Source organism: Apus apus, chromosome 14, assembly GCF_020740795.1.
Source record: "Apus apus isolate bApuApu2 chromosome 14, bApuApu2.pri.cur, whole genome shotgun sequence".
In the NCBI taxonomy this organism is placed as follows: domain Eukaryota; kingdom Metazoa; phylum Chordata; class Aves; order Apodiformes; family Apodidae; genus Apus; species Apus apus.
Window position 1 is genome coordinate 7,364,736 of NC_067295.1, and position 22,352 is coordinate 7,387,087.

Here is a 22,352-nt window from a genome sequence, read left to right on the forward strand (position 1 = left end):
AATCTACATTATACCTGTAAATTGCTACAGTGAAGAAGTCCCATCCCTTACCAGCCTGCCTGGGAAATGCTGCTTTTTAGTCCCAAGGAAACTGTGACACTATCAGCTCTGCTGGAGCAAAATCAATGCAGCACAGCACAAGCCTGTGATGGCTCCTCTCTCAGGCACTGTTCCTCCCTGGATAGCCCTACTTTGCAGGGAGAAGGACCACACCACGTACTTTTATCATGAGAGGCCAGATTCCACCCTTGCCATCCACACCACAGAGCAACAGCTGTCCTGCCAGCACAGGGCTTCAGGGATGTGGGTTGGAAGGGCTGTAACACAGGGCTCCACAGGCAGCTCCAACTGAGAGCACCTCAGCTTGTTCTTCAGGTATGAGAATACGAGAGAAAGTAAGAGTTCCTCAGTGACATAAAACTTTGTACAGTAAGATGGGGGAGAAAAAAAAAAAAAGCCCATTTTCTTTTTTGAAGAGCTCCTGCTTAATTTATTGTGTTTTATAATATCAGAACCTAACACTAACCCAGAAAGAATCCTAATTACATTACAGGCTTCATCAGCAAATAATTTGTAATTGCACAGATAATTGTCTTACTATATTAAAGCACTTTTATCATAGTTTTAGCAAAAAGTAAGTCCTTTGTCTCTTTTTCATTATTTGTATTACAGTGGCACCCACTAAAGCCAGCCCTGAGGCTGGATGCTCTGGCAACATAGACCACAAAAATGTCCTTACTCTAGAGAGCTCACAATCTAAGAAAGCTTTGTAGATGTTTACATTAGCAAGTACTTTTAAAGTTGATATGCTTTGCATGGTTCAAAATTATCAGAGCAGATCCAAACCACTCAAGTTAAATATTGTGATTTGGTGGCCAGTTTCCCACGTGCCACTTCACTCATCAAGTTAGTCAAATGCTGTCATCAATTTTAATTTCCTCTGTAGCAGGGTAGATAAGAAGAGTTACCTGCTGGTCTTTTTAAGAAAAAACAGGGGATAGCTGGAGGCAAAAATAACCTCTATGGACAGACATGTATTACAGAAGAAGGAAAAGAGTGACAGCAGTACCTAACTGTAGGTGTTTTGGCTGAAGCCATGAACTTAAATGGAATGTTTCTGTAGATGTTCCGCATTGTGATCATCCTCATGTTGCTGTTGACAATGCTGGTAGAATTTCGAACCCCAGGGTCCCCCCATCCCTTCTGCTGCTGGGAAGTGTCCATTGGACATGTTGAGTATAATGGAGGTCAAGGATTTAATGTAATTTTTGGCCAGTGTGAGAGTCTCTATTTTGGAAAGCTTATTCTCAGCTCTCACGTGAGGGATCACCTCCCGCAAGGCCTGGAACGCATTGTTGAGCTTGTGCATTCTCTGCCTCTCCCGCTCGTTGCTTTCCAGTCTCCTCAAATGTCTGTCCTTATTGCTCCAAGAATGCTTGGCTCTGGCTGTAGTGATCTTGCTGCTCTCCTTGTTTCCCCCATTCCTCCTTTCTTTGTGTCGCAAACACTTCACCAGTTCTTTTTTCCTCATTGCTGACTCCTCAGAAAACGCTTCTTTGTCAACAGTGTGTCTTCGCTTCCTTCCTTTCGTTTTAGTCTTCATGTTTTGTAGATGTACTGGTATTAAGCATGAATGTGCTGTAAAAACATGACACCAATATCTTTAACTGTTGCACAGCTCCATGCTGAACACGACATGGTGCAGGTTTGATATCTTGGTTTACTTGTTCACTACTGAAAAAACATCACTGGCTCACAATCTAGTCATGATTGCTTTAGAAGTCATGAATGTTATTAGTCAAGATGACTTCTGTAGATGAACAAAGGAGAAAATCCTTTTTTAGGATCCTCCTTCAGCTGGAAGGAAGAGGTTACAAGTAGAGGCCAAGTGAATAGAACCACTGAAGCAAAGATGCAGTAAATCACCTACTGGTGTCCCCATGTATAGGAAGCCAAATGAAAAATAGGTACCTCTACTTTCTTACAAGTAGGCCTCAAACTAGAGAGATTTGTCTTCTTTCACTGCATGTAAAAAAATGGTCTACAAGCTGATCCAGCCTTCCTGGAGAAAGAGGGAACCACAACTAAAAAGATATCAGAAGTACCATGGTCAATTAGGTTTGATAACACATTGCCTGGTTTTTGATCTCACACGCTTCTGTTTTCTCCCAGCTCTAGTTGCCACAAATTATAATAAAACCATACATAGGCTCTTTGTATGTATGTGGGCTTGTATATGGGGTTTTAGACAGAACCCTCAGGCTCCTACTCAGAAAGTAATTGCTCCTTGATATCCTAGTAATTGCTTGTTCTAAGAATAGGCTTCCACTGTATTTATGAACAGTCCACTAGAGGGAAATATGACACACTAAAGCATATAGGGGCTCAGAAACTTCAACAGCAACGTTTTCACCCACAGCATCTCTGCATTCTGTGCTAGTCCCCACTGCACACACAAACAAAAAAAGCTTTTCCCTCTTCCAATAACCATCAAATAATGGTGTGCTTAGCTGCAGTTTCTGCCCCAGTTCAACAGCAGCAGGGCAGTATTTATTATCCAGGTTATCCAAAAAGATAATGTTCCTTCCTCACATATATCAAGGCAGTTGACAGCATTGAAATGTTACCTTCCCCTAGCCCAGATTCTGTGCCAATGCTGTTATCTAAAGAGAGCAGCCTCACAGCAACCCTGCCTTTAGCATCAACAATCACTGAGACTTCAGAAAAAAATCCACTTTCTTCCAGCCCATATAGTCATAAAGGTTCAGTCTTTAAAAAAAAAACAAAAAAAACACCAACCATTTTTTTGCTAAGGCTGTTACGTAGGAGCAGTTAAGAGTTGGTGAGCCAATAAAAAACCCACAAGAAACTAGCCACAGGTGCTTGACTGTCCCAGTATAGGGACATCAATCTCAGCTGGAGCAGGTGGTGAGCAGTTTCCGGGTGCACTGCAGTAAATATAACTTCCTCTCTCATTTCTTTAGAAACATCTTCAGCTGCTCAGCATTCACAGAGACTGTTTGCTGCCTGTGAAGGCAGCCCGGCCATCCCCAGGCTCCTCACTACCAGGGAGGCAACTTTGCCAGAAAGGAGAGGAATTCACAAAGCAGTTTGGTTAGGGTAGCACCCAAGTGACAAATGATGAGCAAAAGGCAGCACTGAGTAACTTGTGTTGTGGGAGCCTAGAAGAAATGTTAAGAGACACAGGTATCTCAAGCCAAGAAAACAGGACTAAAGCCAAGTGCTGGGTTTGCTCTGGACACTCAGTCTAACTCACTTGGCAGAAAAGGCAGGACAGAAAAGTAAAGGCAGACACAAACAAGACCAATCAACTTCACCCCCTCCACTGCAGCAAGCACTCTTGGGGAGAGCAGAGAAAGGAGCAGCTGCTGTTTTAGAGGGAAATAGCCCACAGGAGGTTGGTGGAGGCTCACAGCAAAGCTGGAAAGACAGTTCCAAGAGAAAGGAAGCTTTGCCAAGCTGTGGGAGCAAAGTAGTTTGCAGAGCTGCAGGCTAGGGGAAAGTAAAAAGGATTACATGGGATAAGAGGATGCTTTGCTGGCCAAGGTTTGCTTTCAGAGTGGTGCACAGTGCTGCAAGACCCTTAGAAAGTACCACATGGAGCCACAGCCAGGTTGCCAGGACCCTGAGGGAGCTGGCATGAGTATGCAAGGAGGAAATGGAGAGGGGATCAGGAGCAATAGAGAAACTTTCGAGTGATCAAGAGAAACCAAAGACAGAGCAGCCACATACCAAGGAACTTTCCACCCATCGATCACAGCTGGCATCCCTCCTGTGACTTACCACTGCCACCAGCTGTGGAGAAGGTGCCTAAGGCCCGAGGGGTGACATAGCAGCCTCCTGCGGGAAGCCAGGAGCAGCGGGAGGGTCTGTGGGGGCAGCAGGGGCACTGCCTGTCCTCTGGGCTGGGGTCTGTCAGCAGGAGCCTGTGAGGGACGGGCTGCGGAAGCAGTGTCAGGAGGCTGGCAGGGAGCTGCCGTGCCCGCTGCCCCGGCCCCGCACCGAGCAGCAGCCGCAGCCGCAGCCCGGCGCGCCCGGCAGAGCCCGCAGGTGGCTGCGCTGCCGCGACACGTCGCTTTAGCGGCGGGGGCGGGCCCGGCGGGGCGGGCCTGAGGAGTAACGGGCCCCGGGACAGACCTGCGGGGAGGAGAAGCCCCAGGTGCAGGCAGAGGAGCCGTGCAGGGACACACGACCCCCAGGTATTGCCTCTGCCCTTCCTTCCCCTCGAGGGGGACAAGGCTGCCGGGGTTTGCTGATCACAGGGGGTCAAGCAAAAGGCAGGGGAGGCAGGACCGCAGCGGTGCGTGACACGCGCTGCTGCCACCGCGCTGACCAGCGTCACTGCGGGAGGGCTCAGTTTGGTACTTCATTCAGCACGTGGAGGGTCCTCGGGTGGAGCAGGAATGTGCACACAATCATAGACAGAGCACTTCCATCCCTTGCAAGAAGGCTGGTGATGATACAGATTGAAAGTGCTTACATTCTTTGGTAAAAAGTTCTATGTAAAATGACCAATGTAGTGCCACGGGATGCTTCACATCTGTTCACAGTAACGCCCACTGTCTTGGTCAAGTTTCAGCCAAGTACTCTCATTTTATCTAACAAAGTTAAGTCATCTTGATATCAGTTTCTCATTCCCAAGTCTCAAGAGTTGCTGGGACTCAGAACAGCTGTGATATGATGCAGGGGCTTCCACAACAGCCTCCACTAACTCCTGATAGTGCTGCCATGTGTCATCACAACCTTACTGGTTAACAGGTTAAGAAGAAAAACCAACACCCTCCTCCTGTCTCTCAGTGCCCAGGCTGAAACAGTCCCAATCTCATGTGAAAGATGCTACCAATACACTCAAATAGTACATTTATTTACCCAGTTATCCTGGGTCCATTCTACACACATACTTCGATTAAAGCAGAAAAATAAAACCATTTATAGAAATAAATTCAATGCTGAGAAAACATACCATTAACCTGTTTCCTAAAGGATACTTAAAATTTCTGAAATCTCCATTCTTCCTACAAATGCTTAATTCTAGGATTAAAGGTAATATTCAGTGTTTAGAATTACACTGTTTGTATTCAAGTATTGCTTCTCTACTGACTGCATATATACCTTACCTGAAGTTCACGTAAGGGTCATTTTAGGGGAAATTAATGGTGATTGCACTATTTAGTGTGGACTCATCTCCTGTAGCTTTGAGCTTTTTGTACTTCTCAACCTTTGGACACTAACAAATATATCTTACAGTAGAACTACACTATACTGTGGGCCTGATCCATTGCTGGCATCTGTTTAAGAATGAACAAACAGACAAAGAGATTATAAATATATACCTGTATTTTATTTTCAATATTAAATATTTTTAAATTACAAGCAGTTTCTTGAATCACACTATGCATGATAAACAATATACAGTAGAAATTACAATTTAAAAATGTACACAATTTAAAGACATTTTGACCTGAAATTTCATTAACTATTATATATTGCCATAAACCTCATACCTGTATTAAATTACAATAGGAAAACCTCATACCTATGATTATTACATAGTTTCTCATTTACAAATAGAATTCAACATTATATATATACACACACACACATCAGTACCATTATCATTTAAGTTACACCTACATCTGTGCAAGTTCAAACAATTTCTTAAACAAAACTAACGTTCAAGTTTCTGAAAAACAGGCTGCTGGTATTACAAATACTTATTTTCAATAAGTTTATATGATGTTTGACTCTCCTCTAGATTTTTTCCAATCTTGTACCAAAACCGTTAACATACAAGGATATTTCTGTATGACTTAAAGCTGAAGTAATTTTGTATACTCCATTCTTATTTAAGGCTATTTCTTATAAGGCTAATATACTTTGATTCCACCTTTCACCAACTTCAACAAAATTAGCCATGACACTAACACCTGACAATGCTGACATTATAGCATAGTGCTTAATCATAAAAACAGAGTCTTTCTACCAACCAGCCTCCTCATGAAAAAGATTGAATACTACATAAAAATCTGCTAAAATACTGATAAGAAGAATGAGGCTTAAATGGCTTTCATTAGTGCACCAACAAGGATATGAAAAAAAAAAGTTTATTCTGCTCACATGAAAATGGCATTTTCCATAAATGCAGTTAGACACACAACATATCTGCAGCTTGGGGATTTGGGAGAGTACAGGTGTTCCCATTAAAACTGGACACTTTGTGTTCTGTTGGCTTCTCACTACAGATCTTAATTTTTTAACAAACTTCCTTAGGTGGGAAAACTCAGATCTTTTAAGTAACTTTAGTAGCCAAATTGAGACAAAGCCTTCACTGTTCAAATAATCAAGATATTCTACTAGAGAAGGAATTAAAATGTAACGAGTCCTCATAATAAACCATTGAAAATAGATACATGTACTTTCTGAAAGGGAAACCATGCTGAAGTAGCTAGTGCAAGAAATTACATATAGTTCAATGAATTATTTGTAACAAATCCCCTTATTATAAGTTAACACGTTGGACTTACTGATTCATCTTCATTGTGCCACTGACTGCTAGGCAGATATTTAGATATTGCTACTAGTTGATCAGGTTTTGTTTAAGTATAAATTTTTCCAAAAAAGATCTTTTTATATTATTGCAATCCAGCCTACTGGATTCCTGAAATTAAAACCAACGTTTAAGTGAGGTGAGTCAACTTTTTCTCTTAATTGTACAGCTAAAAAGGACATTACCTTGCTTAATATCATATACATCCCAGCTTGTTTTGGAAAAAAGGCTCCTTGGGCAATTCATTAGCAATGAGTCCATTTGGACAAAGGAGTAAATTTGCCCTTCCTATGTAAGATTTTCTTTAAAGTGGGGTAAAGATTAAGATTCTTAGATTTCCATCAAGCAAAGGAAATTCCTGATGTACAAGAAAAAAAATCAGATTTTCCCAGAATTGTAAGACACAAAATGCACAACCAAATTTTAACATTCTGGAGCGTAAGCTTTTTTTTTTTCTAACCTTGGACTGTATTTTAAATCCAATTATTCAAAATCATGGCTGAACTCCAGGTCTGATAGATTTTTAACCATGCAAGGCAGAGAAGAAAGTCCATACATTCTTTACAGACCGTTATGGAGTTTCATTCTCAGTTTTCATTTTCCACACTTCAAGTATGGTGGGATGAGATACCTTAATGATCTAGCTGTATCAAGGAGTGTAATGGTGGAATTATGGCATTTCTATGCATTAATTTGTGCCCAAAGTCTATTACCTGTATTTTAAAATATTGAGAGTAGTACACAGCTTCCTTAAACCCTCTACAGTATATACTGTAAGTCTGTATTAAGAACTACCTGTCTTTGCCTCTTCAATCGTGTTTTGGGAAAAAAGTCCATGAAATATTCAGTTCCTCTCTTCATACTGAAAAAACAGTTCTGACTAATTCTGAACCTGAGTGCCTCATCAGATCAAGTTATCTCAACAATACATTGGCAACTTTAAATAACATTATAACTAAATCATTCCCTTTCAATTGGTATGGAAACCATTCTGGTTAAGGGCTAAAAAAAATGATGGGAACAAAACAATTTACATATTCCTTTCATTTTAAAACATACTTTAAAATAAATCATAATGCATATAGAGGTATACAAAAGCAGACTTTACACATCTGAAAATATCTAGTCCTCCCATACTTCATGTGATGAAAATTCTCTGGTGACTGGATCTGAACACAGAGCATTTGGACCACCATTATACTGAAGACCTGCCAAAATAGCCACTAAAATACAAAGTACTTAATATTTTAGTAAATTTATATTTTAGTATGCTAAAATACAAAATACAAAGTCAGGTAAACTGTTCCTATCAGTGTTTTCTACAGATCTGCAGCTGTATAAGGCATTCCATGAAGTCAGGGATTTGCTTCTCAACTGAACTCACTCTGGAATAATAATTAAGGAATTCTTTTTTCTTTTTTCCCCAAGTAGTTAAGGGATTTAACTAGCTAAATGCATGGCAGAGTATGAAGGTTAAAAACCCCACATAATATTCCCTTCCCTACAGACAGCTTCAGAGCAAACTTTATTAGACTGCATCTTTGGGTCAGAATGCATTTCATGATGTACCATGGAGCCTTGAAGACATCTTACAATAGGCCTGGCCTATGGAAGGTGCAAAATGGGGCATTAACCATTAATAAAATTCTTAGTTGTCATAACATCACTGAGAGGTAGATTTACCACAGGTCTGAATGGCAGCCCCAGAAGGGTGAGCTGCAAAATTCACAGAATGTACAACTGAAGGGCCAAGCGTGCCCAAATCCAGTCTCTGTTGGTATTAGTCTTTTTGTAAGATTCATAAATTCCACAGTTTCATACAGCCAATTTTTCCTCTTCTTTCTCCAAGGCAGAAATTGTGGAAGGCCCTTAATTATGATATAGTCAGATGCTATTACAATTTAAGCAGTCAGTAGGATCATATTCAGGAATTAAGAGACATTCTCTCTTTTCATCTAAAAATTTCCAAGTATATGATATATTCTTTTCCAGTTTCCTATAAAACATGAACACTAACAATCTATAATCATTATCATTTAGAAATGGTACTGAATATAAGATTTCAGCAAGTCTAACATAACACTCAGAAGTTATGTATGTTTTACAAGTACCGTGCATAGCAAAGGCTACAAAAAGGACAAATTAAACTGGATAACCAGGCCAATTCAACTTGTCTTATTTTCCTTGAAAGATTTAAGATTTTGATTCTGTACATCATCAGGAAAGAAAGGAAGAATAATCCATAGTGCAATTGTAATAAGCAAAGTAATATGTAGTGATATCTTTTTGAATAAATATGGCTCACTACTGATCAACTATAATTCATACAGCTTCAGCAACACAGCCACCTGTTGCACAGGACAGCTATACACAATTCTACAACAGGTGTATGTTCAAATAGATAATGAACTACATGGAAAAATATAAAAAGAATATTATACAATCTCATACATAAACCAGACTGTAGTGTAATTGCTTTACTTGTTTCTTAAGTTATCTGAAAAATTCTTCAAGTACTTGAAAACTGCGGCAGAATCATCTTCCAATGAAAAGCAAAATTGCACTGATTTAAAAATACATTACAAAGTTAAATACACATTCAAATTAATGTCCTGATTTAACATTGCTTTCAGTGTTTACTTTCATTTCTTAGTACTTCTTGATTACCTGTGTTACTCCAGGAGGATGCAGAGTTTAGATAAAGGAGTTTCAAAGTCTGTGTGTTTTATGTATGCAGTCCGAGGAAGTTTTAATTCATTTAATCTTTCTCTCCATCTTCACTGCTTCCTATTAGCAGAAGAAAGGTCATAAGGTACAGTGAGATTCTTCTGCACAACCCTCACTTATTTTGCAAGACTCTTCCTAGAACTTGGCATTCTGCTATTTCCCACTTCCAAGTTTTGGTTAATCTTTCCCTAGAGCTTTCAACTACTGTAAACACTTGGTTCCTTTATACATAGACATCTGCTTAAATCACACAGTTCAATGTCACTTCTTAGGACACGTAAGGCAATGCAGGATCTCCAAAACAATCTCTTATCTCTAAGTTACTAAGCAGCAAACATTATCTAATCAATAAGCACAATACAAGAACAATACAACTCCATATATAATCACCAATCATATTTTTATAGACATTGACCATTCACAAGTAATATTTTTTTCTTTAATAATGCAACATTTAATCAAGATTAATAATATGATGAACTGATTCCAGTCCACTTGTTTTTCCTTCTCTTAACCCTAAAAAATGTATCAAAGCTCAAAAAAAGGTTTGTTACAGAGAAGAAAGCTTCTGTTAATACCACTAGTACTCAATATTGCTATGAACTGATTTCTTCGGCTCTCCTAAAAGGAACTTCCCTACTCACAGTCTAGAAAACGTGGCAGTTCTTGTGAGAATGTCAAGAATGCACTTTCTAAAAAGCAACATGAAAAGAAACCGAACTGTAAAATAAGATTAGACAACAATGGCAGAAACAATGTGTTCCTGGCATCCTCACCTTCTGCGATGAAAATAAAATGCAAATTACTCAACTGCCATAGTGTGGCACAGAAGTGCTTAAAGACTGTACAGACCTCATTTTTAAAAACACAGCACTAGTTTTTTTGAACAGAAAAATTGTGAGCTTGTCCTGTAAATGTTCCACAGAATATTCAATTGCAAGTTTGTAGCTGTCTTAACCAAAACAGGTCAGATGAAGTTTTTATAGTGCTAAAAACGCTTTTCTAAATTAAGCTTTTTAAAATGGAACAAGCTTTTTCATATCTATTACTTGTATCTTCACACAAAGTTTTTAATTTGTAGTTTTTAAATAATTATTACAACTAAATCACTTACCTCCTTGCTCTATATCTGAATCTGTAAGGTGTGTAAGAGAAAAGCTTGCCATGTTTGCAGGAGAGATAGAGAATCTGGAATAAGGGGATGAATTTGACCAGTTCTGATCAAGAGTCCGGGAAGGTGGAGGTGGAGAGAAGTACTTTGATGACTGAAGAGGTGGTTTAGAACCAATAAGACTATTAGCTGCCTTCGATATAAAGGATGGATCTGGAGACGAGAAGTCATCATCCCATTCAAAACCCCCACCTTGGGGACAAAAAAAAAGGAAATTTTACATTACTGTAAAGTCACACACAATTTTAAAAGCAAGGCCCTGGAAGACTGCAGTAACCCTAAACAAAGCTTGTCAATTTTCTGTTCTAGCCCTGGAGTCACAGACATTTGTCACCCATGGTTTGGGAGCCTCTCAGGATTCCCTAGACACATCAACACAAACAACCAGTACTACATCACAAGCTTTCATAATTTATAAAATTAAATGAGCCTAGCTGAAGTGTATGCTTGGGATGTAAAACTGAAGCCAGTAGGGTACAGGGAATTTACAGATCATATCACTTAAATGACATTTCATTAAAAACTATTCATGAAATGGTCTCAGCCCCTGCTGTGCATAAATATGTTCAAGTACCTTCTTCATCTGTTGAGCTTTCTGAATTTGCAAATCTGTTTAGGTAACCAAAACTGGAAGATGGGACAGGAGTGCTGTGAGAGCCTTCACCATTCAAGTCTGCTGCACGGTTTCCCAGCTCCTTAGTTGGTGTTTCCTAAGGCAAACAAAGCCACTTCTTTAACTCTTGCACACACAATGTATCCATGCCTAGAGATGCAAGCATTGAAAAAACACATTCTCCCACCCCCAGCATCAGCTCTCCTGTGGAATTGGTCTGTAAAAATCTAGTTATTACCACACATACAAAACTTTGAGTTATAGATCAAGTATATCCAAGTACTTCTATTTCTAAAGAAAGTGGTATCAAATCTGTGCTAAAATGCATACAGGAAATTACTATTTCAATATTATTTAGGATATGTGAAGGTTTCATATTTCTAGAAACAAAGTTAAAACATGTTCCAATTGAAAATAGTTCCCTTATCAGCCTGACACAGGTAGGGTTTTTTTTCTATTTAATAAAGCCTTACCCCATCTCCCAACATCATTTTTCTTAGTGTTTTTTTACCCCTTAATCACACTTCAGGATAAAGAGACAGACTTTGTATGACCGATATTTGAAGCAGCCAACATTTTATCAGTTACTGTAATAAGTAGAGAGTTCAACACCTAAGAGCAGTTCAAACACTGCTAATATTTCTCCTTCCCTTCTGACAAAAGGATTACTATTCTACAGACTGCCTAAACACAAATATATCACCTATGTTTTCTATTCCAAAACACAACTATGTCTAATATTTATGGACGTCATCATACGCAACATTTCCGAAGCCTGACAACGTGACTGTTCTTTTAAACTCACTGTACTGGTTTAGTTGCCATAATGTTAAAATGAAAAATCCCCTCTGTATCAAATTACAGAAGTTAAATATTGATAAAGCAGATAGGGAAACAAAGGTAACCTTGCATGTTATAAGCAGATCAGTATTTTACTTTAGAGCTTTAATCACACTGGATTCATAAAAAGTAGCATTACCATCTAAATACTGTTTTCATATTTTATTATGGTTTAAGGTAAATTTTACCTTAATGCTAACTGAACACATGATTCAGACTTAAGTGGTGGTTTGTTTTTTTGGTTTTGGGGGCTTTTTTCCTTCTTTTATAAAATAAAGGAATTGAATTTCAAGTCTTCAAAATCAATGAATAGAAACTGCATCTATAAAGTTGCAACAACATTCTGGTAAAATAAATGAGTAAGATCTGGTCCATAATGATGCTGTTTCACATATTCAAATTAAATATAGCTTATAAACATCAGAAAGACCTCACTAAAAAGACATTTCATTCAGAGACAGTCAAGGGTCCAAAACCAATGGAGATTCAGGATTTGGCAACCAACTCTGCCCAAAGCAAAACCCTTCTTCACTTCAAGCCAGTGCTCCTACCAGCAGCACACAACTGCACCTAGCCAAGAAAAAATAAACCACATCACAACTAAGATCTAATCCTGCCAAGACACGAAAGGTGATCTTTTAACAATGTGTCCACAAATACTAAGCTATTCTACCACATCTTGCTTTAAAAAAAACCCCAAACCAACAAAAAAATTTACTTAGTAATTAAAAAAGGATACCTGATCAAACAAATAGACTGTCACATCATCAAAGAACGTTACAGCCTTTTTCTCATTTCTCCAACTCTGATGCTGCCTTTCATCAGGAGGTTTTGGAAGTTTCAACAAGCTTCTCAGATGTTTCGCATCATCTTTGTCAGTAAGTATCTCAGGTACTTGATGAACAGTTTCATCCTCACTGTCAGAACTCAGACTATGCATGTGAAAAGTCCTCATGTCATCCTCAGAATCACTGTTTTCATCTTCCTCATCTGCATCATCACCATCTTCTAAATCAAGCATTCCAGAAACATCGAGTTTGCCAAGGTATTTTCCTTCAATATCTGGCTCTTTCAGTTTTTGTCCTTCAAGGTGATAGAACGACTTCTCACTGTTACTCGGATCTAAAGGACTGTGTATGTTATACACAGACTTTAAGTCTCTGTGTGAAAGAAGTTCTGAAGTATTAGTGCCAACACAAGAGACTGTTTTATGGGAAGTCTCACATTGTTTTATTTCATCCCTTAGGTTACTTCCTACTGGTAATTCCAGAGAATTCAGAGTTGCCTCATCCCACTCATCAGGACACCCTTGCATCCTTACATCCATCTCTTGCATCTCTAAGTTATGATTTAATTCTAGTTTTGCATTTTGATTATTAGTATCCTGACAATTCCTTACATCACACTGCTGCTGCCTCTCTTCAAAACGGTAATCATCTTCAGTATTATTATCTCCTCTATTTGAAGAAACAACACATGAAGTCTCTTTTGGCAGATTTACAGTCTCCTCTGTTTTTTTATCTGGCTCAGAATCATTGTCAGAGAAATAGGCAGAATCTCTATATGAATTTTGACTTCCACCCAGAAAAACCTTTGGGCTTATTTCAAAATTGCTGTTCACTGCATCTAAACAAGCTGCTGCTTCTGAAACAACGATGACTGGGTTAGGAGGTAAAGCACTGACATTGCTCTCACTGGCAAGACAGAGAGCAGTATCTACACTAGAAGCATCCTCAACAGTGACATGAGAAGTCCATTCTGGAGATTCCAGGTTTTCTGTTTCATAGCCACTGTCAGCAGGTTTATCAGGTGGCAAAAGTTTCTGAGGGCTTTGAGCTTGTAAAGATTCTAAAACCTCATTTACATCTAAAGAATCCAAAGAATCAGGTGTCTCTAAAGTTTTTTCTACAGTTTGTATAGGAGATGGACTGTCTTCCAAAAAACTATCCTGACTTGCACAATCAGAAGTAGCAACAGAAATTAAGGTTACCTCTTCTGGGACATCCTTACAGTTCTCAAAATTATTTGTTGTTTCTTGTATTTGTTCCAGTAAACATTCATCTTTTTTTAACAGAGGAGTTTTATCTTGCAAGTTTCCTTTCGTATCTTCCTGATCACTACATTTTTCTCTACTAAAAGTTATTTCATCAGAGTTGAAAAGCACTCCTTGTTTTATCTGTGCTTCACACTTGTCTGTTTCAACAGCAACACTGTAATATGGGTTGTTTCCAACATTACTATTTTTGGCATTATTAGATAGCTCTTCTTGAGAAAGAGTATCAGTGTTACAGGACACAACTTCGTTGACCTGCACATTTGAAAGTTTTCCTTCATCCTTTAAATAAGGAAGATTTGCACATTTATCACATGAATTAAGTGCTGAAGATGGACTAGAAGATGCCTCTGTGTTTACAGTAATTTGAGAATTAAAATCTTTATTCATTGTCACTGGGTTAAAATTTTCATCTTTCACTGTTTTAAGACTTTCATGGGTTAAAGAAACGACCTGTGCATTTTCAGCCAACACAGAGTCAGCCTCCACAGAGTTTCTATTTGAGGTTTCTAATATGTTTTTTAGAACATCTTCTGGTTTTTGCCCCAGATCACTGCTGGTTTTGTTAGACAATAACCCTGTTAATAAGTTTTTCTCTTGAAGAAACAAGAAGTTATCAGAAAGTTCTTCTAAAGTTACAAAATCAGACTGGTTAGAGATATTTTCACATAAGGAAACGGTTTTGTTTTCAGAAGCATGACTAGAATGCTCCTTCTCAGAAAGATCTACTGCCTTTCCAACATCTGTGTTTAAAACAGTTGGTTTAAAGTCTTTAGGAGTATCATTTGTTTCAGCAAACCCAGGTATTTTTCTGTTTGTCAATTCTTCTGACCTGTCAATGTCATTAAAGACATTCTGGAAAGGACTTTCTGGACTACTAGCAGCAGGCAAAGCCTCCTCTTTAGGATCTGTATTGTAGTGGAAGAAGTCCCCATCAGTGCTAGATTCTTCAACATCAAGGTCCCTGAGAACGGTGAAATGAGAACTTTTTTCTTGTACAGCTTCTTGATTATCAACTTCTGTAGTTAGAACAACTGACTGGTTGTCAAAATTTACGCTGCAGCCACTTCCTTTTTCCTCTAATTGGATATAGTAGTCATTTCCAACAGAAAGCTTGTGTGCATCAAACACAGGCAGCACCCCAGGGACAGCAAGTGATGCCCCTTGACCACTTCCATCCTGTGCTCCCGAACCTTGCTCTGAAAGGGACCTCTCAAAAACCTCCACTGGAAAGAAAATGCTTGTGTATGTCATTGCTTCATCAGGATTCACATGACCACATTCATCAAAATGATCATGTTTAGCTGCCTCCCAGATATATTCAAAGCTCAGACCCTGGCTTGTTTCAGTTACAGTAAGTACTTCCTCCATCTCATGGCCAAGTCTATCTCCTGTAAAGTGATCTAAGATTGGAAATGCAGAATTATTTGTTTCTCTATTTGAGGTGTTTGGTTTAAGGGCATTCCACTGCTGTTCAAAATCAATCTCTGAGTCCCTTTGGCTCTGCATGCGAAGGTAAGTTAAAAGTCTATGCACTTCTTCTGCTGTTGGTCTTTTTTCTGGAGGTAGCCAGCAGAACTGCAGAACTTCATACCTACACAAATAAGAAACAAGCTTCATTCAATAGGTTTCACACTGAAAAGGCATTTATAAAAAACAGATATCTAACAAGCTAAGGAGTAACAGGACTTTCCATCTATAGAAACTCCTTTTGCTTTTATATAGGGTTTCTTTGTCAGCAGCATGATTCCATGTAGCAATTTCAGTATATTTAAGAGAACTGAGTAATTTGAGAAACAACTCCGGCAGCTTTAACCATAAATAAAATAATGTAAAGCTTACCATCTATCAGAGTATGGCTGCTCCAGACGTGGCTTGAAGAGTTTAATCTGCTTCTCCTTTATGACATGGGTTAGGACTTCCCTGTCAGAGAACTCCGAGTAAGGCCGAGCAGCATTCTCAAACAGCTCCCACAAGGTGACACCAAGGGACCTGAAAAAGAGTAGCAAATGACAGTGCACTCTAAGAACCATTTACAGTTGCTTGTTTAAGAAAGTAAGAACTACACAAAGTATAACTGACAAAAAGAAAGAAACATCACTCTCCCACTGGCTCTGTAGCAATTCCAGAACCTGTTAACTCGTTTTATTTGACAAGATGCTAGAAGCCTCAAGAATAAAGTTGATTGAAGACAATGACCACGAAGGCAACAAAATAAGAGGCCTCAAATGAGTCTATGGAAGAAATGTCCACATATTAAAGTAAAAAATGCATATTTAGAGAAGAAAGATGAAAAAAAACTTCTGGTGAGCCCAACAGCAGGGAAAGCTTTCATTGGAAATTGCACTGATGGGTCAAACTGCTAGAAAGCTAGTCTTCATTTCAGTGTTCATAAAATTACTTGTTTTTAAGCTGCAGTGGTCAGAAGACACATACTGTATACAACACTCATCACATTTTCAGTGATTAGAGTGATGCTGATCTTTGGGCAGCTTTTCCTTGGCTCAAGATGCAAAGTAAATGACTGCATGTATTAAGGCAAAATAATTTAGATTGGAAGGGGTCTCTAGAAGTCATCTAGTCCAAAGCCATTCAGAGCAGATATGTATAACAGGTACTAAAATTCAAGTTGGAAATTTTAAGACCCTGGCTGCTTGTAGTTTAGAGCAGCAGTATGAGCTGAGGAAGCCTACTTGAAGAACGCAAGGAAATCAGTATTTAGATAATTTCTAGCTATCCCACTTGCCTTCTGCAAGCCTACCTCTAAATTAGCAAATAAAACCTAGTTTACAACTTAAAATACTCAGATTATAAAAGCATGAATTTAACTACAATGTTCTCAGAAACATTAGCCTAAGTCCCAATTTCCATTACTCAAATTTCTTAGGACTTCAGAATTTAAGTGGAACTTGGTGATTTTAAAGAAGTTCCTCGTGAAGATTTTGATTAGCCTTTGTCTATAAGGTCTTTGGTAGCAGAGACAAACAGCTAATTGCAACCCTCAAATGCTGCAGCAAGAAATTGAGATGCTACTGTTCTACTAATGAAACTTAATTGGGCGCTAGTGGGATTCACTTTTTATCTCACCCACAGCTAATATACTACTGGAAAAATAATTTACCACTTCCTTCCCTTATAAACATTTGAGGGCATTTGGAAAATACACCATAATTACTTTTATTAGTATGAACACCTGCTGTTCTGCTAAAGGTTTCTTCTTAATCTAACTGTTCTCCCAACAGATTTCTAAACATCTTCCCAAAGCAAGATATAGTTCCAGATTTGTAGAGATTAACCTACTTTACATCTGATGAGAGAAGGCAGTGCATCAGGCCGACATTCAATTTAACTAGAAATAGTATTTACTACTTTGTGTAACATTTGAAAATATGTTCACAAATCTCTCATTACAATGATTTAAAAGCCTACTACATACCATATGTTACTGTATTTATTTTGCTCTGCTGATAACAGTCTGTCTTGAAAACTTGTCACTAACTCAGGTGCAGTCCATCGGAGAGGAATAAGTTTCTTCTCATCTGTCTCAATATAGTCTTCCTAAATGATTGATAAAAAAACCCAAGACAAACACTGGATCAGCTTCCAGAAGTTGACAGTCCTTTCCTTAATATGGTTTTGTGTGATCCCTGTGCAAAAAATTAGAAGTAACAAAACTAACCCAATTTTTTTCTCAAGCAGCAGAGAATGAGACCATAGAGGAAAGGCATTCACTGCTCACTGCACAGTCTAAAAACTGAATGACAGCTTCTTGTTTAAGTCTTGGTACTCAAAAAACATTATTTAATGCCTTGAATTTTTCACTCTCTTCATATATTTAAATATTTAAAATCTTTTCATTAAGAAATTTTGATTTAATTTTTCCTTTCTTAAAAAATTAAAATTTGTGTATATCTTAGGACTACAGTAAACAGAACCTAAAATAGACTTAACCAGAAGCTTCCTTCTGGTTAAGCATAAACCCTATTGATCTTTAGAAAGATCATTATGTTACATGAACTTACTACAGTTATTTGCTAGTTATACTTCAAGAGCCCATTATTCAAATAAAGGGCAATCTAGTATCAGTTTGTAACTTCAAAGTATGCTTGTTATAACTTTAGGCCCCAAATCCTTAAAAAAAAAGTGGTACATGACTAGATTAACTTACCTTAAATCTACTGAATCCTATACCATAATCTCCTACTTTGACATTTAAATCCGATGTAAGGAAGCAATTCCGTAAAGCCAAGTCGCTGAAAAAGCAAACAAGTAACTAATGAGACCAAACCAAGAAGTCTTCAATGCAAATTAAGACAAGCAGGTTAACGAAAGTAACACTTGGTAGAACCATCAGGCCACAGCTTAAAGTATTACATGAAAAGCGAACAAAATGCTTAAAAAATAAAAGCAGAATGTTATGTTCTAGTAGCAAGTAGCAGGCCTTAGCAGCAGCAGAGCAGTAATGAGAAACAACCAGCTCTAAGGATTCAGCATCCAGGCTATAAACACTCCAGCCACGTCACTCACATGAGCTGCAGCCCAATCGTAGAACGGCTAAGGTTGGAAGGGACCTTAAAGATCATCGGGATCCAACCTCCCTGCTATGAGCAGGGACACGTCACACTAGACCAGTCTGCACAAGCCTCATCCAACTTGGCCTTATCCAACAGACATAAATCCTACTAAAAGGCTGAAGCAAGCTAGGTGCAAACAGGTGTGCTCCTGGAGCTACCTTTCTGACTCTTTGATTTCCTCTACACTAACCAGTGTGCTCCAATAAACCAACTCATCACGCACACTTATAATGCACAGTAACAGGGGAGATTCATTTCAAAAGCAAAATTTTGGTCCAAACTACATGTTAAGATATTTCTGTTGTTGCTTACATTTTCATTAAGTTTTAGAACCTATGTAAGACAACAAATGATCCCATATCTCACTGGAGTATTGGGAACCATAGTTGTATATAAACACTTGCCACTTGCAGAAAAAGCAGACTGACAGAGTCTCTCCTTACAGCTGACTTATTGAACAAGATTTGGTTTGTGAACACAAGGACATAATTCTCCTCAGGCCCTCCCACATTTTTGAAAGAGAATCCATTTAGAGGCACATAATCAAGCACAGAAAAACCCACAAGCCTAGACCATAATGCTGTCCTTTATAAAAAAATTCAAAATGTAGTCACTTCTCTAGAGTAATGAAGTAAACTCTTAAGCATTCAAACCACAGACAGAACGTATGTGCAGTTATTTGATCCTACTCATAATTCCACCATGTCGATTACTGTGGCTGTTCCCATGCTAAAGGGATGTAGGTCCCTCTTTACCTAACACCTGTCACTGTATGTCTTGCATTGTAATTGCCATGAGCAACATCTATCAACAACTCAGATCAGGTTTAAATAACTTACATTATGATTACATTATGATTAAACAATTTACATTATGATACTAAGCAACTAGTAACATCTTACACCTAGATAAGTTCCTCTGAACAGAACCATACACTACAGTAACTAGAATTACAGATAGCCTATCAAAAAGGCCATCAGAAAGAGCAATGTATTTCACAACATCCTTTAATAAACAAAACAAAAAGCTCTTGAAATCACAGAGAAGTTGTTTCCAGTTTCCACCATAAACCAGACCACAAGTACTTGTAGCCAGCAGTGCTGCTGTAATACCACTAAGGAGCTGTTTTAGAAAACTCATCATGCAAACTCAGAAATTTATGCAAGTTTAATGAAGCTGCATGCTCACTGCAGAACTGCAGCTGTGACAGCAAAGAGCTCCACAGACTAATTGCTCAAATATTTTGCTTCTCAGTTTCAAAAAGGGTACCAGGCAATTAACTGCATTGGAAGAACTTCACAATTGCTTCTGTGTGGCATAAAAAAAGGCTCTGAAGTACAAACAGTCTGAAAGCCACACAGTTCCTCTACTGGAAAGAAATACATTTGTAACCTTCAGGCACACCCCAAAGCTTTCCAGCTTGTTTTATACTATTTAAATAAATAACCTGGAAGAGAAAATAAAGTTCTGGCTGCTTGAATTTACCACTAACAACAAAATCACTGATGCTGGAGCTTTACCACTTACTCTGACAGCATCAGGATAGTGTTGCTAGAAGTAAACATTTACAAAGAGAATCCTGCAGATCCACAGAATAATTATTTATCAGGTTTCACTGTATTTCACTGAAAAAGTACTGTTAAATTTAATACCTACAGAGCCATGCTGCTGCAACAGAAGAAAAAGTGATCGCTCAGCCTGACAGGTACAACTGGTAGCACCTTCAAGTCATTTGAAATTGTTAAACAGGTTAAAAGAATACCTCTGCCCATCAGCCACCAGCTGAGTCCAGGCTGATGCCTTCCAGTTCCTTAACACCTTTTCATTTAAAGCCAAAAAAAAATTTTGGCATAATTCTGAGCTACTAGTTTCATTAGTACATTTTTACCCACCCTTTTGCCTACTACTGCAATTCTTCAGTATCAACTTCATTGATTAAAAATAAACCAAACATTCCCCCACCCAATTAAAATGAAATTGTTCTCCCGTTATGATTTCTTCTAAATTTGATTACCTCCCTTACTGAAGATTGAAAGGTTACATGAACACTAATTCAGTGAGAGAACACCTGCTTAGTTTTTCATCTGAAGTCAGCTTCTTCCTTACTGCATTAGAAAGGCAGCATTTTTAGTTCTTCTCCAATTTTTGTAACACAGCTAACAGGTTGCGAAACTGAAGTTCTAAATATAGCCTATGAAAAATACACAGCAGGCAAGATTCATTCTAACATTATAGCATCCCTTCCCCCCACAATAAACAAAGCAAATATAACTTGGCCAAGAATTAAACAGCTACATCTTCTGTACTGGCTGAGCAGTAGGTTGTGTTCTATGGCCTGCAAACCTCAAAAGCTGCTTTCAACCAGGTGGGAAGTGTAACACCACAGCTACTGCAGTTAAACTGGCATCTTCATAAGCATCACACCTTCACGACTTCGGATATGCAAGTTGGATGGAAGTTTGTTAAAACAATCTTCAATATGCACAGATCTTAATGAAAATCTCTAAGTCTGAGAGTGCATCATAACCAAAAGCCATTTACTTGGAGAGCATACCTGTGCACAAAGTTATGCTTATGCATTACAGCAAGTCCAGCAGCAATCTCACACGCCATCCTCTGCAGCAGCATTATTTGTGACTCTCCTTTAATGTGTTCCTGCTCATTGCAGATGTAAGTTTTTAGGTCACCCTGTAAAAGAAATCACTTATCAGCCTTGTATGTTGGTTGAACTTTAAAAACATTTAATGAAGAACTAACTGAACTTATTGATTAACCACATTTGAAGAGAGTTTCAAACACTGCCAGACCACCAGAGCTTTACGTGTAAAAAGCACTGTAATACTCCAGCCAAAGAACAGATAGGATGGCAGCAGTTTTACTGGAACCTAGGCAAAGCTGAGCAACAGACCCAATTAATGAACCCCTAGAAGCACTCCATTAAAAAGAACAGCCTTGGAACAGAGGTAAAATAAGAAAGTTGTCAAACATCAGGAAAGCAAGACTAAAGTAAATGAACTCAAGCAAGGGAAGAGAACGAGTTTTTCATGCCACTATTGTTCCTAGTTTCACAATTGGACTTTCAAGCTACCACGCCCATATCTTCATTATTTAAAATACAGACTTCCTGTAAGTTTAGCAATTTCAGATGGTATTTTTATATAGAGACTGCACAACATGATACATCACAACTTCTTTCACCAGCATAACATTCTGGTTTCTAGATGTCCATGTGCATTGTCTGGCTAAATCTTGGGCCTGGAAGGAGATTGAAGGGAAGTCTTGAAATCAGAGAGGGAGTTTTTTACAAGGGCATGGTGTGATATAATGAGGGGTAACAGTTTTAAGCTGAAAGATAATAGATTTATAGTAGATATCAGGAAGAAATTCTTTGCTGTGTGGGTGGTGAGACTCTGGAACAGGTTGCCCAGGGACACTGTGGAAGCCCCATCCCTGGAAGTGTTCAAGGGCAGGTTGGATGGGGCTTGGAATAAACCTGGTCTAGTGGGAGGTGCCCCTGCCCATGGCAGGGGGTTGGAACTTGATGATCTCTAAGGTCCCTTCCAACCCAAACCACTCTATGATTCTATGACTGACTAGACGACAAGGGAGTCTTTGCACTGGTTAGAAAGTGCTGTGACGTTCAGAAAGACTGAAGATCACTAAACTTCGTGTTTCTCTGGTGCTCATCTACATTACGGAGCTATTACTGAAGTATCTCATTCCTCCTTGACATGGTTAATTGAGGATGAGATTTTATAACTATTAGTTCAAGCAACAGACACCTGTGCTGTGCATTAAAATTTAAC

The 22,352-nt window shown here is 38.6% G+C and overlaps 2 protein-coding genes across 2 annotated transcripts in view; both read right to left on the reverse strand.

Moving 5' to 3' along the window:
- Positions 1–461: 461 nt before the first annotated feature.
- BHLHA15 (basic helix-loop-helix family member a15) lies at positions 462–4,109 on the reverse strand. The gene is made up of 2 exons (XM_051632295.1): positions 3,805–4,109; positions 462–1,638 (listed from the first exon to the last, which is right to left on the reverse strand). The coding sequence occupies exon 2, from the start codon at positions 1,601–1,603 to the stop codon at positions 1,103–1,105; it is 501 nt and encodes a 166-aa protein (XP_051488255.1). The 5' UTR covers positions 1,604–1,638; positions 3,805–4,109; the 3' UTR covers positions 462–1,102.
- Positions 4,110–5,340: 1,231 nt separating this feature from the next.
- Positions 5,341–22,352, reverse strand: part of LMTK2 (lemur tyrosine kinase 2) — a 40,739-nt gene continuing 23,727 nt past the window's right edge. The window contains exons 7-14 of the mRNA XM_051631848.1: positions 21,101–21,234; positions 18,141–18,225; positions 17,409–17,530; positions 15,815–15,964; positions 12,659–15,566; positions 11,041–11,176; positions 10,410–10,658; positions 5,341–9,355 (exon numbers count right to left, since the gene is read on the reverse strand). Of these exons, the coding sequence (XP_051487808.1) occupies positions 9,327–9,355; positions 10,410–10,658; positions 11,041–11,176; positions 12,659–15,566; positions 15,815–15,964; positions 17,409–17,530; positions 18,141–18,225; positions 21,101–21,234 (3,813 nt within the window). The 3' untranslated portion in view covers positions 5,341–9,326. The remainder of the gene's footprint in view (positions 9,356–10,409; positions 10,659–11,040; positions 11,177–12,658; positions 15,567–15,814; positions 15,965–17,408; positions 17,531–18,140; positions 18,226–21,100; positions 21,235–22,352) is intronic.